Source organism: Lepisosteus oculatus, chromosome 5, assembly GCF_040954835.1.
Source record: "Lepisosteus oculatus isolate fLepOcu1 chromosome 5, fLepOcu1.hap2, whole genome shotgun sequence".
Lineage (NCBI taxonomy): Eukaryota > Metazoa > Chordata > Actinopteri > Semionotiformes > Lepisosteidae > Lepisosteus > Lepisosteus oculatus.
This window is the reverse complement of record NC_090700.1, coordinates 4,790,450-4,812,630: the sequence shown is the minus strand read 5'-3', so window position 1 is coordinate 4,812,630 and position 22,181 is coordinate 4,790,450. Positions and strand designations below refer to the sequence as shown.

Sequence of the window (22,181 nt, the reverse complement as noted above, 5' to 3'; positions counted from 1 at the left end):
ACACCCTTTCACGTTACTACTCTTTACTCTGGCTTTACCAGAGTGTACCAGAGTGAACTTTTGTAGGACTTTATTGTTGGTGTGGTAATCTTATAATACTAGGCCAGCTAATTTTAATCCTGTAAACAGCTCTATCTTTAACTGAACCATTGAAAACACTGCGCCTGGGCAGGGTGACTTCAGAGCAAAGGGGAGAGAGAGTAGAAGCTCAGGAAAGTGTTAGATTTACTCTCTCCTACTTGGGATCACGCGGTGACTGGGTTTACTGGGGCAGATCAGGGCAGAGGTATTTTTTGTTTTCCACTACCTGTGGTTTTGCATTATTTAAGGTAGACAGGGCGGACAGACTCATCTATAAGTGCTGGAACAGAGAGAGCCTGGGTGAATTCGATATATTGGAAAGTAGAGAGAGCTGAAGTCATCACTCTTTCAAGCATGCATTCTTCACATCTCACATCTAAACGATTACTAATCTAAAATCCAAGGAGCTTCACAAATTGCTTTCTCCTTTGAAGGAACATCCAGCTGTGCAGAGCATACAGAAAGTTAAGCTGAAAAACAATATTTGAAAAATAGTATAAAAACATAAAAAGTAATATCACACGCACACCATCCAGAGAGCTCCCCCCTGTACTTGATTTTCACAAGCCAGCTCTGCCAGTTCCACCTCCTTCCTGGACAATGAGAGATCAGCACTCAGGATATTCATTTACTCATTAAGAGAGTTTTTCGTGTGAGCATGGGAGACATAGGACAAGATAATTATGTTCAAGTTTAAAACAGGTCTTTGGAAAGGTCTTTGGATCTCTGTGGTCTGATTGAAAATTTCCCCCAAAATACAAATTCTATCTCTTTTCCCAGTGTTTGAACACTGCACAGGGTAAACGTGGAAAAATGCTCAGCAAACTGGGGCTACCCTCATGCAGGCTGAGCACAGAGTGTTCTGAGATTGAAACTTCCAGCACAGCACGGCAATAAAATATATTTTTTGCAGAACTGGCGGTTTTACATTAGAAGATGGAAATACAATCATCCCAGAGAACTTTTTTTTAGATTGTATTTCATGTTTGCAAGAAATCCGATAAACGCTAAAACTGGGGCAGGGTGCTTTTTATTTCCTCTGTTTTATTGATTGTTTGAAGGGACAAACGAAGGGGATTGTCTGCGCACTTTCAGTCCCATGAAACAAGAGTAAAAACATCAGGGAAGTCTTTCAACCGGAATGCGATTAATCCTGGCAGTCAGCCGGTTGGGATCGTAATCACCAGCCAGCCTTTAATTTTCACCTAATAACAGCCCACACAACAGCGACCACATCACAGGGTGGTCTCACCCTCTTGGCTTGCTTTCTCTTTAAAATCCTCTCTAAAGCCAAGTGCTATTTGTAGAAGTTAATTCATCTAACTCACAATGTCACACTGATAACCTAGACAGGTCATAAAACGTGTAGCTGGCCTCCTCGTCAGTTAGGAAAACAGATTAATCAGGAGCACAATGCAACTTCAGTTTGTAAACCATTTGCCCTGCAGTTTGTTGGAGCTCCCCACTCAGACTCGGTGCTACGCAGTACACATTCTGGAGACAGACGAGCTCGCTAATCCCAACGGTCATTTTTTTATTTCTATTCCTGTAGCTGTGAGCTACCCTGATACCAAAACATCAGGGTCACAGGCATGCAAGTTAAATTTTACTGATGACTAACCGGCTTATTGGCTCTCTGGGTGAGTTCAGAGAGAAGGTGCTCTAAACCCACAGAGCTGATCTGATCATCCCCTGATACTCCCAACAGGACCGGTAAAAGGGCACTGTAGTAACTTCAGCTCATCAGAGGGCATCTGCATCCCAGAGGATTCTGGAAACTAAAAGAGCAAACATGCTACCTCAGGAACAAACAGGAGAGGGATCCGTCAGGCTCAGCCTTTTTTTTTTCCTTCCTGTGACACTGATAAACTGAGCTTTGTACCCATCAAGCAACTCATTTGCTCTGCAATGTGGAGGCGTTGAGTCACAGCACCCAACATGGATCAGACGCTTAAAAAAAGCCGGAGTCGGTGAAAGAGCTGATCATCTCAAATTATCCTGCTAATTTGTCAGCCGCCTATGGTGCTGTGTGATTGAAATCTTCTTGGAGAGCAAGCCATCACGGGGCAATTTTCCTGCTGATTTTGTTCTCGTTTCTTCCGCTGCTGGTTGTAGGCGCCACGGTGATACTATGCATCATGAGTTATTTTCTGGTACTGAGCAAAACACACGGAGAGACAGTCCTCGCTCAATATCAGAGACTGAGGGCTGACAAGCTGCTGTGTGATATTGTGCTGGTGGCTGGTGGCACAGAATTCCCAGCCCACAGGAGTCTTCTCGCTTGCTCCAGCGACTATTTCAGGTCCCTGTTTAAGGATTACACGAGAGAATCCAAAGCCAGCCTGATAAAACTACAGGTCGTCACTGCCACAGGACTGCAGCACATCCTGGACTTTATCTACACCTCCTGGCTCTCGCTTTCTCCTGACACTCTGGAGGACACCTTAGAGGCAGCCAGCTACCTGCAGGTCCTTGAGGCCATTCAGCTCTGCAGCCAGTACATGATCAGCAACCTGACCCTTGAAAACTGCTGCTTCTTTGCCAATGTTGCATCCAAGTACGGCATTGGGGATGCTTTGTCTGCTGCCAACAGGTACATCAGCAGCAAGTTCAGGGAGTTACTCCTCTGCAATGTGGATTCCGTGGGACTTCTGGAGCTCAACACAGAATCCCTGATGGACGTGCTGGACTCAGAGGGAATGCCAGGAGTAAGAGAGCTCTCACTCCTAGCTCTAGTGCTGGAATGGTTGAGGAATAACAAGCTCTCGGCTGTGAAAAGCAATCTGATACTGAGCAAGATCCGGTATGGGCTTATTCCTGTAGAGGAGCTTACTAACCTTTATTCTACGCACGAGTCTCTGCAAACCCCATTTATAAAAAGCCTTATTTTAAAAGCAATGAACTACCACTCCCTGGGTCACCAGCAGCCACTGATTCAAAGCACACAGACAACGCTAAGGAGCCAAAGAACCCATGTCGCTCTAGTTGGAGGAGGGACCCAAATGGATGGGCTTGTTAGAGAGGTCTTGGCATTTGACCCTTACCTAAAGAAATTCAGATCCCTCACAGAGCTCAAGGTTAAGGTTCAGAACCACTGCGTTTGTGTAGTTGGGAACTTTCTGTATGTGCTGGGTGGAGAGGCCATAGAGATCAACGAAAACGGAAAAGTAGTGACAACAGTAGTCAATAACCAGGTTTACCGATATGATCCCCGTTTCAACCGATGGGCTGAAGCAGCTGGGATGCTGGAAAGAAGGGCCCAGTTTGCGTGCTGTGCAGTGGATGGCAGAATATTCGCCATTGGTGGAAGAAGTGGGATTGAATCACCACATTCTTCCATGGAGGTCTATGACATCAAGACAAACACGTGGCAGAAAGCCGAACACCTGCCACAGAAGATGCATGGTCACGCCTGCACCGTGTACAGGAACACCATTTACATTTCGGGGGGAGTGCACACCAACCAGAGAGAGAGCAGCAGACAGGTGTTCAAATTCAACATCCTTGAAAGGCAGTGGAGGCCGTGTGCTGCCATGTCCATTGCCCGCTTCAGCCACCAAATGGCAGCAGTCAAAGACAAGATTTATACATTTTTGGGGATGTATGAGCCCTTTTGTGACATCGAAAAATATGATCCAATAGAAAATCAGTGGACCAGGTTAAAGCCTCTGCTGAACGACAGGTTCTCCTATGGATTGGTGGTGGTTGAGGGCAGCATTCTGTTGATAGGTGGGAAAAAGTGGCACAATGCTCAAGAGGTCTCCACTCCTAGTGTCCTGGAATACGATGTGGATGAAGACAGCTGGACAGAATTATGCAGGCTTCCCCGTCCACTATACGGATCGCAGTGTGCCCTGCTGCAGCTACCAGACCCCACAGAGCCGTAAATGACAGGCCACATCACTGGAACAACTTATTCGGCTTTCAGCTTCAGTAGATGAAACACGGGGAAGTAGAAACTGAGCGACTGGAGCAGGATCGTAGTTCCCTTTCCAGAGGCTAACACTGCTGCATGGGAAGAAAGGGGAGAAAATAAAATGGACGGAAAAAGGATTTGTGCCAAGTGGAGAAGAAATTCCAAAGGGCACCGTAGGAAGAGAGAGAATGAAACACGTGCCGTCATGGAGGGTCAAGAGAAAGTGCATGACTGAAGAATACTATCCACAAAGAAAGGTCTTTGAGCTTCACTAATAAGTTTGGCTTATCAGCGAAAGTAAAAATTCCTCCTAAGCAATGGCAGTGCTGCTCATGCCAGTGCCCGTTCACCACTGGGCAGGTTGCAAAGGACCTTTAAATGTGCAAGACTGGGAACAAACAGCCTCTCCCTCCCCCCACCATGACCAAAACCTCAGAGCCCAAAGTGAACCAACACGCTCTTCGCCTCAGCTGGCTGGGAGACAGGGACTGGGACAGGAAGTCATTTTCTCCGAGCGCTGAACCGAGGGCTCTGGACTGCCGGGGAGGAAGAACTTCCTCTTCGTCAGAAAAGACGAGTCTGGTTTCTTTTCTTTTTATTTTTTAACTCGGACTCGCCGCTGAACTTTAGTCAGAAAGCTGGTGCATGCGAAAAGGAAGACTGATCGTGGGAAAGATAAAACCGTGGAAAAAGAGTGAGGATTTGGGTGATCGTGTTCTCCTTGGGTGATTTCGAGAAGGAAATTTCGAATGTAGGGGGCATGGAGATGCAGCAAGTAGTGTGTTTTTCTTTTTTTTTAATTGTATTGCACACAGAGCTAATGAACTGTGACTTAATATTAAAGTAACTGGTAAGTTGTGGATCTTTAGGCTTTGAGCAGTGAGGGAAAGTAAATAAAGGAACACATCTGTTAACCTTACAAAGTGTTTGCTACCTAATAGAATAGTTTTAGAAAATCATGCCTAGAGTTTGCTTGCCATAAACAGGAGCAAATATGACTTTGTCTTCCTCAAAGCTTTACATGCACACCAAATGTTTTGTGATCCTGCTGACATGCCTGCATGTGTGATATATAAGAATAATATAGAATATTGTTTTTAATTAAGGTGAAAATGCCACCCCATTCCATTAAAATGTATAAAAATCTGCTTGACGGTATCACCATGTTGTACGTACCCCTAAAATCCAAAATGCCCACTTCTTAAGAGTATGAGCCCATAAAAAAGGCTAGAAAAAAAAATGAATGTGGGAATAGTTTGCTTTTTTTGTTGCTATAATTCATGCAAAAGCAGGTCTAAAAAAAACAAGAGGGGACCTGAAGAGCCCATGAAGAAACGGACAGGGCTGTGAAATGGAATTTGAATTTCCAGCCTTCATAAATCGAGCAGCCAGCCTTGTGACCAGGCTCCTGATTCTGTATCGGAAGCCAAATGTGCCTGAGAGCCGTCCTCTCCTCCCCAGCGGACAGAAACGCATGCTGAAAATACTCGCACGCAGTTAAGAATGCAGGTTCACAAGGCAGTCATTATAACCCATAAATTCAAATATTCCCAGTCAACACACTGTGATACACACGTCTTTTCCATAACTTCCAGGCCTTGAAGTGGTGATGCCATATATTGACAGAGGAATGTAGATTTTAATCATTTTTTTTATGTAAGAGAGTCAAATTTTGCACCCCCCAAACAAGGCTGTTTGTACAGTATGTTAACGACTGGAACGGTTTCCAGGACAATGTAAACAGAATAATCCCTCAGAAAACTTGAGGCTTAAAGGCTTACTTGTTTTATTTAGATGGTTATTCTTTGTTTCTAGGAAGGAATGAAAACAAACAGGCTGTGTCTAAGCATGTTTTATCGCCACCTATTGGAAGAATTCCAGAAGTGCAGTACAGAGGACCTCAAGGAGAGTGTGTGTATGGGGAGTACACCCTTTAAATAGAATAAAACATGCACAGGAAAAACACCACACACAGGACTAATTAATTACTCTGTATTCTCACCCACATGCACTACTTCAGTAAAACAGTCAGGAAAATGTTGTATTCAGGTACCAACATACAATAAGTGACTGAAATGATAAAGCAATAATTTGATGTTGCAGAATTAGTTACAAAGGCAAAGTCTGCAGCAATATAATCATGAGCAAACATCTTGGATGGGGGTAGGAGCTAGGTAGGAGTTAGTGCTTCGAAATAGGCTTACAGTACTCCTAGTGATGTTGGCCATGTGGGTACAGGCACTGTTACATTTCTAATTACAAACCTAGACTTTAGCCATGCTTTATAGCCCTTTACATTTGTTCCATTCTCTGCATGGTGCTCTAAGGCTCTATTCCTGCCCTTACCAATATATCTTGATCTACAGCAATCTTGGGCAGCTTGACAAGGTACAATACGTTTAATTATCAGCATTAGGTAGCTCAATTGCTTTACGCAACAGAGAATCCATAGTCTATCCCACATTACAGAGCACCATGTAATCTCATGTGCAACACATTGTGTGGACCATGACATCCGTAGTGTGATGGGCTTTCACCATTCTCATTGTATTAATTTTTTTGCATTTTGTTTCTTTTGTGAATTGAGGTACTTTATAGTATTATCTTTATAGACAGTGTATGCTTGAAAATTTGAACATTATCCAGATATTAAGCGTTCAAGCCTTTTCGCCTATAATTTTAAATAATTTGCTGAAAGAGTATTTATACAAACTGATAATTTACTTAGTGGTCATGGCCCAAGTGGGGACAACAATCTGTACGATTATTGAGATGTAAATATTGGGGGCAAAGACAGAGACTCTGCCTTCCCTTCCAATAACAACCGAGAAAGATGGTTCCCAGTCCTGGTCCCGGAGGAACACTGTCTCTTCTGGTTCTGGTTTAGGCTGAGCTTTCAAATCACAGTCTACTTGATTGCAGTTTTCTATCTGGGGCACATCTCTAAATTTGCTTTCACTTCTTAAAAGGTGGAATGCAAGATGGAAATGGTATCAACCCTGGGCCAACATCTGAGTTTCAGAACAGCCCTATTTCATGGTGTGTTGCCTGAAACTTAACTAACCGGACCTCAGCAGAAAGGAAAAATGTCCACTGTGGGCGTGTAAGATACAGTATCGCTCTCACTGTGGGCTTGTCTGATATCCTCTCTCCCGCTATGGGCATGTCTGCTAGTGTTTACTGGTAAGGGTGTGGATGTGCCTAATAATGGCACGTGGTGCCAGACCCATTACGGGTGTGTCCGACACAGTGCTGCATCCATTAGGGACATGTGTGATACAAACGTGTGTCTGATGAAGTGCCACTCCCACTTCTGCTTGTTCATCAGTTAACTAAATCGTAAGAGCTGTTCGAACGGAAACACGGGAACCGCAGGCATGTCGAAGAGAGACTGTGTAAAGGACGTGTGTCTTGATGCTGCCTGGAACCGTAACCTTGAATGAAGGTACTTTTGACACTCGGGACTGACTGAAGAAACAAGTCAAAAGAAAGTCTAAGCAAGCAAGCAGATCAATGAAGCCATCGATTAACACTGGGGATGTACAGTACAGCTCAGCTGGGATGAAAACCAGCAGATGGTGTTCCTCGAGGATCAGGACCTGGAGTAATCGACCAAGCCACTGCGGAGTTCTCCTTCCACATTCAGGTTTCCTGTGGTGCTGGATTGGAAGTTGTGATTACTGTATATGGTCTTGCTGCTTTCAGACAGTTCATTGAAAACATTTCAGGGTAGAGGCTGCAAATTCGATTTATAAGTGCTTTATTATGTGCAAGGTATTCGGAGAGCACTGATAAACTGGTTAGAGCCTCAACTTGAAGATTAACTTCACGTTTATTAAAAAACATATTGTGCTCATACTGTATGTAAATGCTTTATTAAAATTTTAACAGCTTCATTTTGATATATACAGCATATTTGCAGCCGCTAAATTAAGCTTCTTTTTTTAAATACCATGACTTCATTTTGTATTTACTAGTACCCATAAAAGGAAGTAATAACATTATTTTCAAGAAAGCACACACTGTTTTTAAACACAGGATCGTTGCGTTTCCTACCATTTTTCTGTCTCTCAATGTCAGACGACAAGCTCAATATTCACAAAGCAAAATGCAGCACAAGGAATTGTGTCTTCATTTTAAGAACTAAAGTTTATTGACTCCAGTTATAACCACATGTGCTTGAAAGCTGAAAACCCATAAAATAAAAATGTATAGATTAACTTGTAACACAACACACCCTTGAAAGAACGTTCAAGAACAAGTCTACATAAATGCAAGAATGAAGTTTAGTGAGCTCATGCTACTCTGTATTCAATGGTACTTCAGATGCTTTTATTTTGCAAAGGGACGCACTTCATCTCTCAGCACGTGAACAGTCCCTTTCCATAAAGTGCAATCTTAAAGGCTGTTGCATAGCAACAGATTAAAAACAAATACTTATATTAAATGGTCATCATCATTAGAATCTGCAACATATACAGTAAGCCTTTTTGTTTGATTCCTACAGAACGTCTTTTGGTCCAGGACAGTTCAAATACTAAACAATTGAGTTTGAATGTTTCTAGGTTCCTAAGTTTATTTGGCAGCTGCAGTTGAACCTCACAGAATTTTAAATATCTAGTTCAAGAATCATGCATAACAATCAGAGCCAGTCACTAATATTTTTATACAGTATATATGCATATAGAAATGTTCCCTTTTCCCCTAGATTGTACAAATAATCCCCCTGGAACCAAACATCCATAACAAATATAGGAGCATTATTACTAATCTTCTTTCTTAGGATTATATGTCATGAAAAGGTTGGGAATGAAGGCTACTGGCGTGTTGTGGCTTTATTTGTTTCTGTGCAAACTCTGCAAAAATTAACTTATTACAAAAGGTAGAACTTCTGAGAAACACAGAACTCTCTGGAGGAGAGTGCTGGCTCGTTCCATTGCTCTGTGACGCAAGCTCAGTGCTGAGCAGGGCATGCGGGAACAGAAGGGTAACAGCTCAGCAGCCCTGAAAGCCGTAAAAAGCACATATCCAAGGCCATGCTTGTCGAAGTAACAAGATGACTGCTCCTAAACAATACAAAACATTTCAAGAACAAGCTCCTTTTTCAGACAGCAGCGGGGCATGGCAATGAAGAAATACATGATAAAAAAAGACAGTTTCTGTGTTGTTTGATAACATTTGAAGAGTTCAGAAATACCCCCACTCTTCACTGAGTTTTTGATTTTGAAATATCTGTCACCACATGTTTATAACAAGGTCTTTATCCCAACACATCCTGAATAAAGGTTTCAGGGAATCTGCATGAAATCTTCATCGTCCCTTGAGGGATACATCAGAAATGCCATCTTGGAAGGGAACAAAGTTCTGCAAAAGTAGACTGTGGGAAATCATTTCACCCATCGCTGCAAGCAGATACCAACACAAAATTTGGAATTCTGAAATTGGCTAACTTTACTTTTTTCTCATTCAGAAAAGAAAGACGGGACAGATTTAGGAAGGAAATTCACTTCCATCAGCTAATTTGTTTCAAATAATCATTTCTCCACTATTAGCACAATGCCATTCAAAATACACATCATTATTCAGAAAATTTCCTTAAAAAAACTTTAACTGTGCCATTCATTTTGACTCAAGAATGAAAACATAGGGAGTATCGCAGAATTCCCTCTTCCATAAGAAAAGTCACACTAGTCCCAGTGTGCTCTTCAACGTTTATGAAACTGACACATGTTCAAGCCAAACTGCATTACAGAGAAAAAAAGCATCTTTGAAGGATGTGCAAACTATTCACCTGTTAAAGATGAAGTACATTCTAGTTATATTCTGTCTCAGGCGTTTTCACATTGCAGTGTTTAAAAAATCAGCTGTACTTTCCTGACCAGACCACAGACCACCTGGTGAAATACCATGAATTCGCCACACGAAGTTTAGATACAGCAGAACCACCTTTATGGGCAACATCAAAAACAATATGGCATCAAAAACACAAGCTGGCAGAGCCTAAAGTCCTGAGCCAAATTCTTCAGTGGCTTTATGGCACGTGGTTATGATATCATTAGCAGAGAATTCAGTAATGAAATACTGTAAATCTAAACATGGCAATACCAGCTTCTGCAGGCTGTGGTTATACTGGAAATATACAGGACATGGAGCTCTGTGACCAGGAGCAATCATTAAACATTGGTTTATGTAAACAGGACTGATGAAGAGGACACATTATCACCTTTAGATTAAAACTACACAAAGGTCCTTCATTGTAACCATTGAAAGGAATACTAAGAGGTGAACAGGACAGTATTCTTGGACAGCTTTGATGAAACTAGATACAGCAGAGCTAAGATGGGTTCCAGCCCAAGTAGATTGCTTTTTATAATAAATAAAACACTCCTTAATTGTATAAGGCAGTCTCTATCCCATAGTGTATCTGTAACGCGTAAAACTGAATAATCAAAACTCTCTGTTCAGGTTGTTGTTGCTGGCTGTTGTACCTAAGCATGTTCCTCCCATTCCCACTACTTTACAAGCAGGTTTTGTGAATACAGAGTTTCCTAGATGTCTTAAGAAATATTCAGATTAACAAACCTCTAGTCAAAATATGCAGGTACCGTACCATCACTGACAATGGCATCATGAGCAAGTAAACTGAGCACAAGAGCTTGAATCTGGACAAATATAAGAACAATACAATATGTATTACACAACACAGTCCGAGACACGGTGGACACAGCCAGGGGGGGCCCACTGCAGACGCGGGGCACGCCTGTCCCACACACCGCGGCCGCCGGCTCAAACGTGAGTCTCGATGTACGAGTGCGTGTGGGCCAGGGAAGGCATATGAGCGGCCAAGTCAGGGGTGCCATTGACAGGGTCTTTGCTCGAGCCTTGGTGGCAGATTTCTAGAAAAAGCTCAAGGTACATTTTTTTCCACTCCTGAAACTCTGAGGATGTCAGCTTGGGATTGTCCAGCAGCTTGTCTATGATGGCTATTTCTCCCTCTCTAGCCTACAAACAGAAAGAGACAGTGGGGGTTAAAACAGCACGCACGTCAGGCTCTCTCTCTCTCTCTCTCTCCGGCCTTCCTCCTCCGCCCCGTTCTGGGAGGAAGACGGCCCCGCGCCTCCTCCGACGCGCTCACCACACTGGGGACACGGTCACAGCACACAGCACCCCGGGACCCAGGAGAGGGGCAACGTTCACGACTCCTCCTTGCTAAGGGGTGTGATCCACTTCAGACTGTAGCATCTGTGGGGTCTTACCCTGACACAGTGCCGGATTTCCCATTAGGCACTGTAGGCACTTAATCCGGTGGCTCTGTGGCCCAGGATCTGCGCCTGTGGCTGGAAGGTTGCCGGTTCGTATCCCGCAGCCGGCAGAGGAATCCTACTCCATTGGGCCCCTGAGCAAGGCCCTTCACCCCAACTGCTCCAGGGGCGCCTTATAAATGGCTGACCCTGCGCTCTGACCCCCAGCTTCTCTCCCTGTCTGTGTGTCTCACGGAGAGCAAGTTGGAGTATGCAAAAAGACACATTCCTAACGCAAGAAATTGTATATGGCCAATAAAGTGATCTTATCTTATCCAAGTATGACTGTAGGCACAGTGCCTAGGGCCTACGAGGGAGGGAAACACTAGTGAGTAACGTAAAACGCGCTGAAACAACATGCTTGCGATCGACTCTAGGTGCTCCAAATCAATAATCATCCGAATCATCATTCGGCTGTTGCAGATAGGAGAAGTATCGAAGTGATGGTCACTCGACGCTCTTTTAAAGCTTGACAGTTTAAAGCGCATCATGTCAATCGCCGTCATTCAATTGGCGTTTACAGCTCTTTTCGCACATGTCAGAGTGAAAGTGCCGAGGGCCTTCGAACAGCAGAATCCGACCCTGCACGGTCCGAGACCGCGGTCACCAAGTGCTGCAGATTTTAAAAGCCATGAGTCTGGCTCAGGGTCCGGCAGGGAGATTCGGACAGAGAAGAGAGGGCTGCATTCTCTTAGCAATTCAGTTTTTCTGCTTCGCAAGCTCCACCTGCACACTAGCGCAGGGCTTCTAAAACCTGAAATGGACCAAACCGCTGAGCAACTGGGAATCGCATCCGTTTTTTTTTTTTCCCCAGCGGGTGTCCCTAGAGAGGCCCGGATGGATAGTGCTGACTTTCCTCCGAGAGGGAGGCAGAGAGTGCTGCTTTTATTCCTGTATGTTTATTTTATTTTTGTTAAAAAAAAAGCCAATTCCATATGGTTTGAAAGACCGCAGTGCGAGAACAGACGGCGTGAAGCAATTTGAAATCCGTTCAGAAGTCTTCCTGCCCTTGGCAGTGCATTTCTACAGCCTGCCAGGCAGCGCTGCTGACGCGGTACTAAGAGAAGGAAGGACTGACTGGGTCTCATCACAGACAGAGTGAGGCACGGCAGGAGAACCCTGTGGGGTTGCAGAGCAAGTGTGTCACACCTCTTGCTCCTCTTTTTTCACGTTATTTACCCGCATCAGAAGCGATCTGTACACTCGGCACCCACGGGCAGCGACAGGGAAGAGCTGAGAGTGGTATACACAGCAACAGGCAAGGCACAAGACACGTTAGCGGGGACGCCGATCAACTCACAAAGCTCAGCCAGGAAAACGAAAACAAAAACCAAAACAGAAAACCAGCAGGTGAGATCGGACCGGCACCAAAAAAAAAAAAAATCACACACAGCAAAATAAAGGCGGTAACTGAGAAATAAAACTGCTGCCGAAGCACAGGATCCAACCAGAGATGAAAGCCGCAGCCAAAAGTCCAACCAAAGCACAACGACACAGCCAACCGCGTGTCGAGAAGTCAAGCAAAGTCAGCACAGCCGCTGGGTTGGTGTTTTTTTGCCAGAAAAGCGCAGCCCGGCTGCAGACACGGACAGAGGTGCCTCGCGCGACCTCCCGGGGGGGGCCCGGATGACCCCAGCATCGGGGCTCTCACCGTTTGAAACTAATGGGGCTCACTCTGACCCATCAGGGCGGAGGGCGTCGCCTGAGCAGGCGGTTGGCTTCCTTTTCCAACCTACAGTATAAATGTACGTGTCAGATCCAGATCGCTCTCCTCCTCGGGCGGGGGGGAGCCCATTGAATCGAATCAAAGAGAAACAAAAACCGCCCCCTGGTACGGATAATCGTTTGTGAGGTCGCGGTTCAAGGCGACGCTTCCGGCCTTGTGTCGGAATTAAAGCGCTCCAATTTGGAGGTAGACCACAGCGATGTCGGAGAGGTGTGGCATCGTGCTGCGAGGTTGTGGCAGGCGAGGGGGTGACCAGCGCCCACACTCGACGCTCTGACCGGTCGACAGAGTGATTGGTGAAAGTGCAACCAAAGCCCCAGTAATTACAAGGGTCTACTGCCCTTTCGTTTGACATCTGCCTTTGCGTCTCTACCGTTTGGCCTACCTTTAAAGTGCTTTTGAGGATACGGAGGCGGTGCAGCTTCTCGTTGATCACGGGGTCGTTGCAGCGCTTGATGAAGGAGCGCTTGTACTCGAGTTTGGTGGACAGCCGGCGCTCGCCCAGGGGGGACAGGCTGGCCCGCTCCAGGGCCCAGTACAGGTCCCTCAGCGAGTCGGCTGCCCTCTCCTCCTCACGCTCGCTGCCTGGCGGGGGAAAGGGGAGACAAGCGCAGGTCAGGCGCAAAGCTGAGCATTCTGAGCAAGGCGTGCGTACTTCCTGGGAAGTGAAGTGAAGTGTAAGAAAGCAGGCTTTTCGCAGGACAGCGTAGCGTGCTGCTGTAAACGCCAAAGAGGTCAACATTTCTATGCATTGGAAGTTCTAGTAGGCAGCTGCGTCAGCATGCGTAGGCTGCAAAGGAACAAGAAAAGGTTGATTCCATGCTGAAAAGAGAAGAAAAGACAATTCTCACACCTGAAGAAGGCTCCACAGCCGAAACGTTGTGTTGCTTTTCTTCTCATTTCAGCATGGAATCAACCTTTTCCTGTTCCTTTGCATTTATTTCTTGTGCTGCCAGTTCTTAACTAGCTAGAGGAGAATCGTGTATTTTGTACTATAAGTGTGTCTGTCACATGATGTCCCTTTACCCTTGCGGTTGGCCGATTCTGCTTCCCAGCACTAAAAGCACGCCGACGATGGCGAACGAGGCAAGCCGTATCTCATTAGTCCCCGGAGCGCTATTTGCAGGCGAGGCAGATCAATTATTCCAGGGCAGTTGGACTTCAATTCAATCCTACAGGTTCCCCTAGTGACGAGTGTGCATATGGTCGTCCAGTTATTTTCGCCAGTCGTCCAATGAGACATCCCACAACTCGCTATTCAACACAATGGAGATACCCTTGTAGTTTACTATAATCAGAACTACAGTTTATGGTGAATAATACTAAACACACTTCCTGTGCCCCAGCGGGGATGAATGTGTTTCTCTAAATTGGGATCTAGCAAAGATGCAATAGTTGCTAATTGCCTTTTAAAGGGAGGGATGCTGTTGTAGAATAAACACAGAAAATGCAGAACACTATTAACACTATTAATGTTAACACTATTCAATTTCTGTTTCTGTCACAATTAGAATACTAAAGCTCTGTGAACATCTAATCAACAAAAGCAGAAATTCAGTATTTGCACCAGTAACAATCAGTAAATGGCTTATAACGGTCCTTGAAATAAAAGAAGGACAGATCCTGACATAAATTCGAAAAGGGGGCCTGAGGTAAACATCAGGCGTCACCAAGGTACTAAGGCCAAAGACAGAGCGAGTGCAGCCAGACGGCCTTTAAGGCAAGTGTGGGGCTGTGTTCAGGACGTCCCAAAGCAGAATGTCAGCGGCCCATAGCTGGGCGCACAGCTATTTATTATTTTGGAACCTCCGAAAAGAATCCCAGCACCTCTCTTTTAGGCCCCCTGACAGCCTGACCCCTCTCCATGTGTCCCCGGCCCTTGACTTCTGACCGCTTGAGGAGGCCCCTAATAACTTCAACAGCCCCATGGCAGCTTCTGCCCAGCTCACGCCATTCAGGCCCCCCCGGGAAAGGAGTCCGTTTTTAGCACAAGACCACTTACACACGATCTCCCCGTCCAGCTCGCTGGCCCTGATCCACCGACACTGTGCCGGTCTCTCGGGTCTCTCGTCTTTCATTCTGGATCAGCGTGAGCGTGAGTTAAAACCGTTAAGGTCTTCCTTCAGCGAGAGCTCTTGAGCTCTAAATGACTAAATCAGCTTGTAGGAAACAATCATCGCTTTCTCCCAGATCTGTTGGGTCTCCAAGTACATAAATGTGTGATTTTTGAGGTCATGAACCTAAAACAAGAACTTACATTCGAAGCCCAAAGACATACAACAACACCTGCATTTTTGCCTGTTCTGGTAATTTATTTAGCTAATAATGATACACGGGGGTCTGCTGTGTATTTGAGACTGGGTTTTAGCAGCCGAAACACAAAGCAAAAATAATGAAAAAAATGTCCTGTATTTGTGAATGCTGAGCACATCACTTTCCATTTGAAAGTTTTAAAGAACCAATTAAAGGGAATCAAAAGTGTACAGGGATTTAATTAGAACAGCAGCTCAACTTACCAGAGCCTAGCGTTTGAAATGTCAAGACGGCCCAGTTGTGAATTAGAATTTTCATGCTGGCTAATTTATTCCTAGAGCCAGTAAAGGGCTTGACAGATTAATGAAGTAAACTGCATACTGCTACACTCAGCTGTCTATGTTACATTCATGGATTTCCTTTCAAGTAAATGATACAACTACGACTCAATTATGAGCACTGCCAAACTGGAACGACAACACTCTCGCCCTGTTTGTGCTGTAGCCGATGGACTGAAATGTTTTTTTTTTCTGTTCTTTACCGATTTAAAACAATGTCATACAGGCAAACAGGGACCTTGCCCAGAATGTGTTCTGCATCTATGAAGGAATGGGTCGGATAAAATCCAGGACCGCTGGCGTGCCATTCTCACTAGCAAAGTAGCAGGGATACGACTTTTCAAGACCAGTACACGGCACTGGGGCTGTGAACGCTGTGGGCAGGATCGGCTCCACGTGCTGTCCATCAGTGGGGTCTGCAGCAGTGCGAGAACAAACTACAGCTCACGTGCCTGAGGAATGTTGCACGGCCCGAGCAAAAACGGGTGTTGCGAATATCCAAACGGTCCATGAACAAAACACCGCTATTAAAGAACACAACCATCTAGTAAGTACACAATGAAAGTGACTTGCTCCTTCCAGCAAAGGGCCCTCATTAACATTGCGGTCAGGAGTGACAGATTCATCAGGTGCTGGGCACGCAGTCTGCCATTTTATCACTCCGTACAGGAGCCGAGCAATCATTTAAAGATGATCCCAATATCCTTGACCTGCGACAGCCCCTGCCACGACTCCCAAGCACGGCTTAGGGAAATCTATTAAGCACAGGATGCATGAGAGGATGTGTCATTGCTTCTCATCATGTAGGTGTGGGCAAAGCTCGGCCTCTTTTCCCAGGAAATCCATCACCCGAATAGGCAGAGACCCAGGTGACATCCTGAAATGGTTATTGTGCAATCATTTGAATTTACTGTACATCTGAAACTGCAACAAGAACACCAATAGTTACACTAATGCAACCCACGATGTATTATGCACAAAATGCATCACAGGAAACAGCATCATTTCTGTAGGATTTATAGAAGCACTGAAACAGAATGGAATACTCTTCTTTATTACATTATTATGATCCTGTATGTTTACTGTTTACTGCAAAACTAATTTCTAATGTAAAGGATTTGTTTTATTTCCCTTTTTGCATCAGTAAAATCATTTTGCATGTGCTTTTGTTTCTCTTTTAAACCTCCAAGTCCTGTTTTGCTGGGGGTGGTTTAAAGAGAATTTCTCCCGAGTGAATCTGTACCCTCTGCACTGGACTGCAGGCACAATCCCGGCCAGTCCCCCCAGGACACCCCTGCTCCGGGACATGGAGGCAAGACAGAACCTCTTTAATGGCTTCTGTCACCTCCTTCAAGAGACTAGTCCCGGCTTAATGAACCCTTATTGCAGCTATTTAGTTTTGGGCCATTAATATCTCTTGGTTGATCTGTGCTCCTGGTCTGCTTGGCCTTGCAGGCTCTCACTCTGCATGCAGGGCCATACCTGTGCACAAGGCAGGGGTTAGCCACAAGTCGGCAAAGATTAGGAGAACATGCTCTGCTTCCTGCTAGAGAAGACTTCCCCTGCTGCCCATGCCGGGTTGTGCAGTAAACAAGACAAATGCTTAGAAAAAGCATTAGGAACCAAAGGCTTTTAGAGGTGGCTCTGTGAGGCATGCTGAACATAACTTGCACTCTCATCTTTATTTTTTATTCGCTCATAGGTATGTTCTTGCTTTGCATGAAATAGTATTGTCTTGGGGCACAAATTCTACACATTAAGGGAAATAGTCAGCAGCTTGGATTTACAGGACCAGCTAGAAGTTTGCAAAATATTCAGCGACATATCGCAGGATGTGATTGTCTTCCTTAGTGAGACAGTTTCTCCGGAGAAACATGAGATGCAGTACAGATTGATTCACAATGCATACTAAAAGAGAAGGACAAGAAGCACAGTTCAGGAAAAAAGTGAGAGTGACTAATTTCCAACTCTTAATAACATTTTTTTTAGTTGTGATTATATTCCTTCTTCTCTCTTATTATATTTAATATCTTTATTTTTTCTGTTATCCTTTAATAAAATTATTGTAATTAAAATACTCTATTGTCTTTACTTTCAAATATGCAATACCGAACAACAATTGTAGTTTAAAGTGCATAATACAATTTAAAAAACTTGTCATATCCAGGACTATGCGCAAAACAATATACAGTTTTAAATGTCTCGAGATAACTGTAATCAAAACTGGGATTTATTATCTTGTTCGAAAAAGCAATAGAGAATATACAGCACTACCATACTACAGGCCAGTAGTTTTATACATTATGGTTGATTTCTTAGTTGGGATTTTTCAAATGAACATTTCAAGTAGTTGCGTAAGACAAGTGTAAGAGGAACTGTATTTCAAACAGCTGGATGTCTTCTTCAGTGTTTCCTTCGAATGTGCAGAGATGTCTCAGGCTGGTCACCTCCTGAAGTGAAGTCAATACTTTTTTTGTTCTGTACTGCATTAACCTAAAGTTTCCCATATGCTTTAGTGTTTACACAGCAATGTGCTTAAGAATACAGGATTGCAAACAAAAGGAGACAATTTGTCCCACCTACTGTAATGCACTTACTGTAGTTGCTAGTGGTTAAAACATTGACCTAGCCTTTTTTAAAGGACTGCAGGGAATCACATCAACAACATGGCTCAGTATTTTGTTCCAGGCTCTAAGAGCTCCTACCCCAGCGAAACACGACACAGACCTTGTTGTAAACACTGCTGAATGCCAACAACAATACCATGAAATTCTAGGCCTGTGAGAAGCCACAGACGTTTGTGGAGATGGTTCGCCAAGCATCTTGGCTGAGTGTCCACCTCGATGGCTCACGGAGAATCCTTAAGGGACTAGAACTCCAGAGCTCACGGTTCTAGATCATGGCTTTCGGTTCTTGTCCTGAAAGCTGCTGGATCAGGTTCATGGTTGGTGGCCCAGACTGTGTTCTGTTCCCGGCTCTGACATTCTGAAATCGCAGGGTGCATTCTAGAACACCCAGTTCCACTCCCCACTCTCCTCGCTGGTGAGCAAAGCACCTGCAGCAACAGCTCCTGTTCCTCAGTTTCCTGTCCATTAGAGAGAGCAGAGGCCACTGACTAGTCTTTTCAACCTGAGCCTGCGGAGATCAGATATAAGACTGAAAAGGCACATATCTGAACGTCAGGCACATTAGTGGAAAACTGGAGCCGATTCCAGATAAAACACACAGATCGGCCCGAAGCGTCCGTCTCGCTGCCTGCTGAAAGGCGGAAGGGAGGCCCACAGAACAGGAGAATAAAAGCAGCACACAATCTGGCCAGACTCGACCAACAAGTCTCCCATTCACGCAACACCCTTCACTCCTCAAAAGACACATTCACTCACTGCAGCTGCTTGCGACCCACACAACTATGCACACTTTTGTTGGATTTGACCCATTCACACACATCACAGAAAGCAGTCTCTGGCACTGCTAAACTCTCTGAACACTGTCAGACAAAGCGTCGTCAATGCACATCTAACTGGAGTGCTGGAGGTAAAATGGAGCAAAATGCAAATACCAGTGGAATGTTGCTTTTTGTTTTCTCATATCTCAGCACACCTGTCAAAATTTGCTGAACTAGTGAGCTACGTAAAGCAGAAGAGCCCACACAACCTCTAAAACATTTTATCCTGTGTGGTGGAAAGCAGCACTTAAAAAGATTAATGCACCAGGAAGGAAATTCAGACTCATTTAGTGCTCTTTACTAGGTGATTTAAATGTTAAATGCACACATGGTTGACAATTGTTTGTTATAAATCAAATAATTGGTAATAACAAGTTAGGGCACATGTCCCATTTCTACATTATGGTGTTTTTAATGAGCAAACGTGTCTAAAGATTCATGCTGTGGTATCAAGCATGCAGAGTAAATCTTCATTTGATCACATTCAAAGCTATAAAAGTTACTCTAGCAGGTATTATACAATGTTATAAAATAGCAAGTGAGTACGCTGTTCTCTGATGAGTGAGTTTGAGACCAGACCTGTACTGCTAATGATATCAGAGATGAAGATCAGGCAACTCTAAAGCACCACCAGATACAGTTTATTAACCTGCGTATTAAAACACCACACCCACTCAGATGACAAGGGTGGCATTTATAACTATATGCCATTTTTCTTCATTTCAAACATTACCAAAAACATAAACCACTAGGTTTCTTTCTAAGATAAATCCACAGCATGACCAGAATAAATACAATTAATTTATCTCTGATCTCTGTATACTGATGGAACATATTTCGAACCTTATGTTAAGTTACAGCTCGGCTTTGATGTGCCTTGTATTTTGTATTTTTAATGGAGTTGCACAAAGTTTCTGAGAAGTTTAAAATCAAAATCAGGATTAGGGGTAAATACATTTACAGGTACAGTAAGTGTTCCATTCTTAAGATGTTTCATACAACCTGCCCCTTACAATCAGACAAGGTAGACTTTTTCTCCAATGCTGTTAAATAATAGCTCTTATGAAGTGATTGCTGATCTATAAATGGAAGGTAGTCTGAGCTGTTCGGTACATTACTGTTACTTTACTGTCAGCCTGGGTTGACCATCAAGCCCTATCAGAAACACAGACGACTCTGTCCTTCAGTGTGTCCTAATTACATCTGCAGCTGCTGGAATCAGCAACTGACAAAAGATTTGGCCATTGTGCTGAAACAATAAAAGACTTTTCAGAAGGCCTGACAGATCTGTCATATACTCATAGAGCTAAAAATAATGAGGCAAATAAGAAAAAAGTTCCGAAAGTATACCAGGAATAATTAAAACTTTTCTTCGGTGAGAGCTGTACTGTGTGGTCAGAGAGTCACTGGCTGATACCCAAACCAGGAAAGGAAAGCTCACAAGCCAACAAACCTACAGTACCTTACGCTGCATAAAGAACAGTTTACGACTGCAAGTGAGAAATAAATAAAATCAACTTTAAAGGCAGTGATCTCTAACATGTTTCTGTAACTGGCCTCTTCAATCAATTTGCAATTTGTCTGGTCTTGTGTACTGAACCTTACATTCGGCTGTGCACACCCCGTCGATCGGCTCCAATAAAACCATCAAACGCTCTCTGCTCCAGTAAATACCAGGCCTAATTACCTGCCTCACAGAGTCTTTCTCTGAACCTTCAATATGAGAAACACCTGCAGGTTTTTCTGAGAAGCTTCATACTGTGAGGTCTTTTAAAGAAGTGGGGATTTCTGGAAACAAACTGGCTAAAGTAGCAACTATAAACATCTTTAAATAGCCTAAAAGAGCAAAAATCCCCCAAACCGATTTCGATGCTCAGGGATAAATGGTGCACAAGGGGTGACAACCAGTCTGAAAGCTGTCGGCCTTTCCAAACTTTGCCCTAATCCTGCCCCGGAAACTGAGAAAGACGAAAGACAGGAGGAGAGGCAGGGGCCTGGGGAACCCCCCTGAAACTGGAAAAACAGGGGAAAAGGACCCCTCCTCCGCTGTCAAGGACTGCTTTAAAACATTACTGAAATGTTACAAGCACACAGGTGAAAGGAGAAAATGAGAAACTAAACCCTTATTGTATAGTACTGTACCCAATCTGATCACCTGTCCTGCTCTCAGAGAGCCCCAGTCTGATCACCTGACAGTCCTGCTCTCAGAGAGCCCCAGTCTGATCACCTGACAGTCCTGCTCTCACCTGACAGTCCTGCTCTCAGAGAGCCCCAGTCTGATCACCTGACAGTCCTGCTCTCAGACAACCCCAGTCTGATCACCTGACAGTCCTGCTCTCAGAGACCCCCAGTCTGATCACCTGACAGTCCTGCTCTCAGAGAGCCCCAGTCTGATCACCTGACAGTCCTGCTCTCACCTGACAGTCCTGCTCTCAGAGAGCCCCAGTCTGATCACCTGACAGTCCTGCTCTCACCTGACAGTCCTGCTCTCAGAGAGCCCCAGTCTGATCACCTGACAGTCCTGCTCTCAGAGAGCCCCAGTCTGATCACCTGACAGTCCTGCTCTCACCTGACAGTCCTGCTCTCAGAGAGCCCCAGTCTGATCACCTGACAGTCCTGCTCTCACCTGACAGTCCTGCTCTCAGAGAGCCCCAGTCTGATCACCTGACAGTCCTGCTCTCGGAGAGCCCCAGTCTGATCACCTGAAAGTCCTGCTCTCAGAGACCCCCAGTCTGATCACCTGTCCTGCTCTCAGAGAACCCCAGTCTGATCACCTGACAGTCCTGCTCTCAGAGACCCCCAGTCTGATCACCTGACAGTCCTGCTCTCAGAGAGCCCCAGTCTGATCACCTGACAGTCCTGCTCTCACCTGACAGTCCTGCTCTCAGAGAGCCCCAGTCTGATCACCTGACAGTCCTGCTCTCACCTGACAGTCCTGCTCTCAGAGAGCCCCAGTCTGATCACCTGACAGTCCTGCTCTCAGAGAGCCCCAGTCTGATCACCTGACAGTCCTGCTCTCACCTGACAGTCCTGCTCTCAGAGAGCCCCAGTCTGATCACCTGACAGTCCTGCTCTCACCTGACAGTCCTGCTCTCAGAGAGCCCCAGTCTGATCACCTGAA

At 44.8% G+C, this 22,181-nt stretch overlaps 2 protein-coding genes across 5 annotated transcripts in view; one reads left to right on the top strand and one right to left on the bottom strand.

Annotated features, from left to right (window-relative positions):
• Positions 1-1,304: 1,304 nt before the first annotated feature.
• On the top strand, positions 1,305-7,893 carry LOC102698533 (kelch-like protein 34). The gene has a single exon (XM_069189905.1). The coding sequence runs from the start codon at positions 2,220-2,222 to the stop codon at positions 3,966-3,968; it is 1,749 nt and encodes a 582-aa protein (XP_069046006.1). The 5' UTR covers positions 1,305-2,219; the 3' UTR covers positions 3,969-7,893.
• A 227-nt stretch (positions 7,894-8,120) lies between these two features.
• The window catches only part of cnksr2a (connector enhancer of kinase suppressor of Ras 2a), a 112,657-nt gene continuing 98,596 nt past the window's right edge, over positions 8,121-22,181 (bottom strand). For all 4 annotated transcript variants that reach the window (XM_015341501.2, XM_069189904.1, XM_015341502.2 and 1 more), the window contains 2 exons: positions 13,410-13,609; positions 8,121-10,999 (listed from right to left, as the gene is read on the bottom strand). In XM_015341501.2, the coding sequence (XP_015196987.2) occupies positions 10,784-10,999; positions 13,410-13,609 (416 nt within the window). In that variant the 3' untranslated portion in view covers positions 8,121-10,783. The remainder of the gene's footprint in view (positions 11,000-13,409; positions 13,610-22,181) is intronic.

Coding starts and splice junctions, on each gene's coding strand:
- LOC102698533 (XM_069189905.1), top strand. CDS start 2,220: ATGAGTTATTTTCTGGTACTGAGCAAAACACACGGAGAGACAGTCCTC.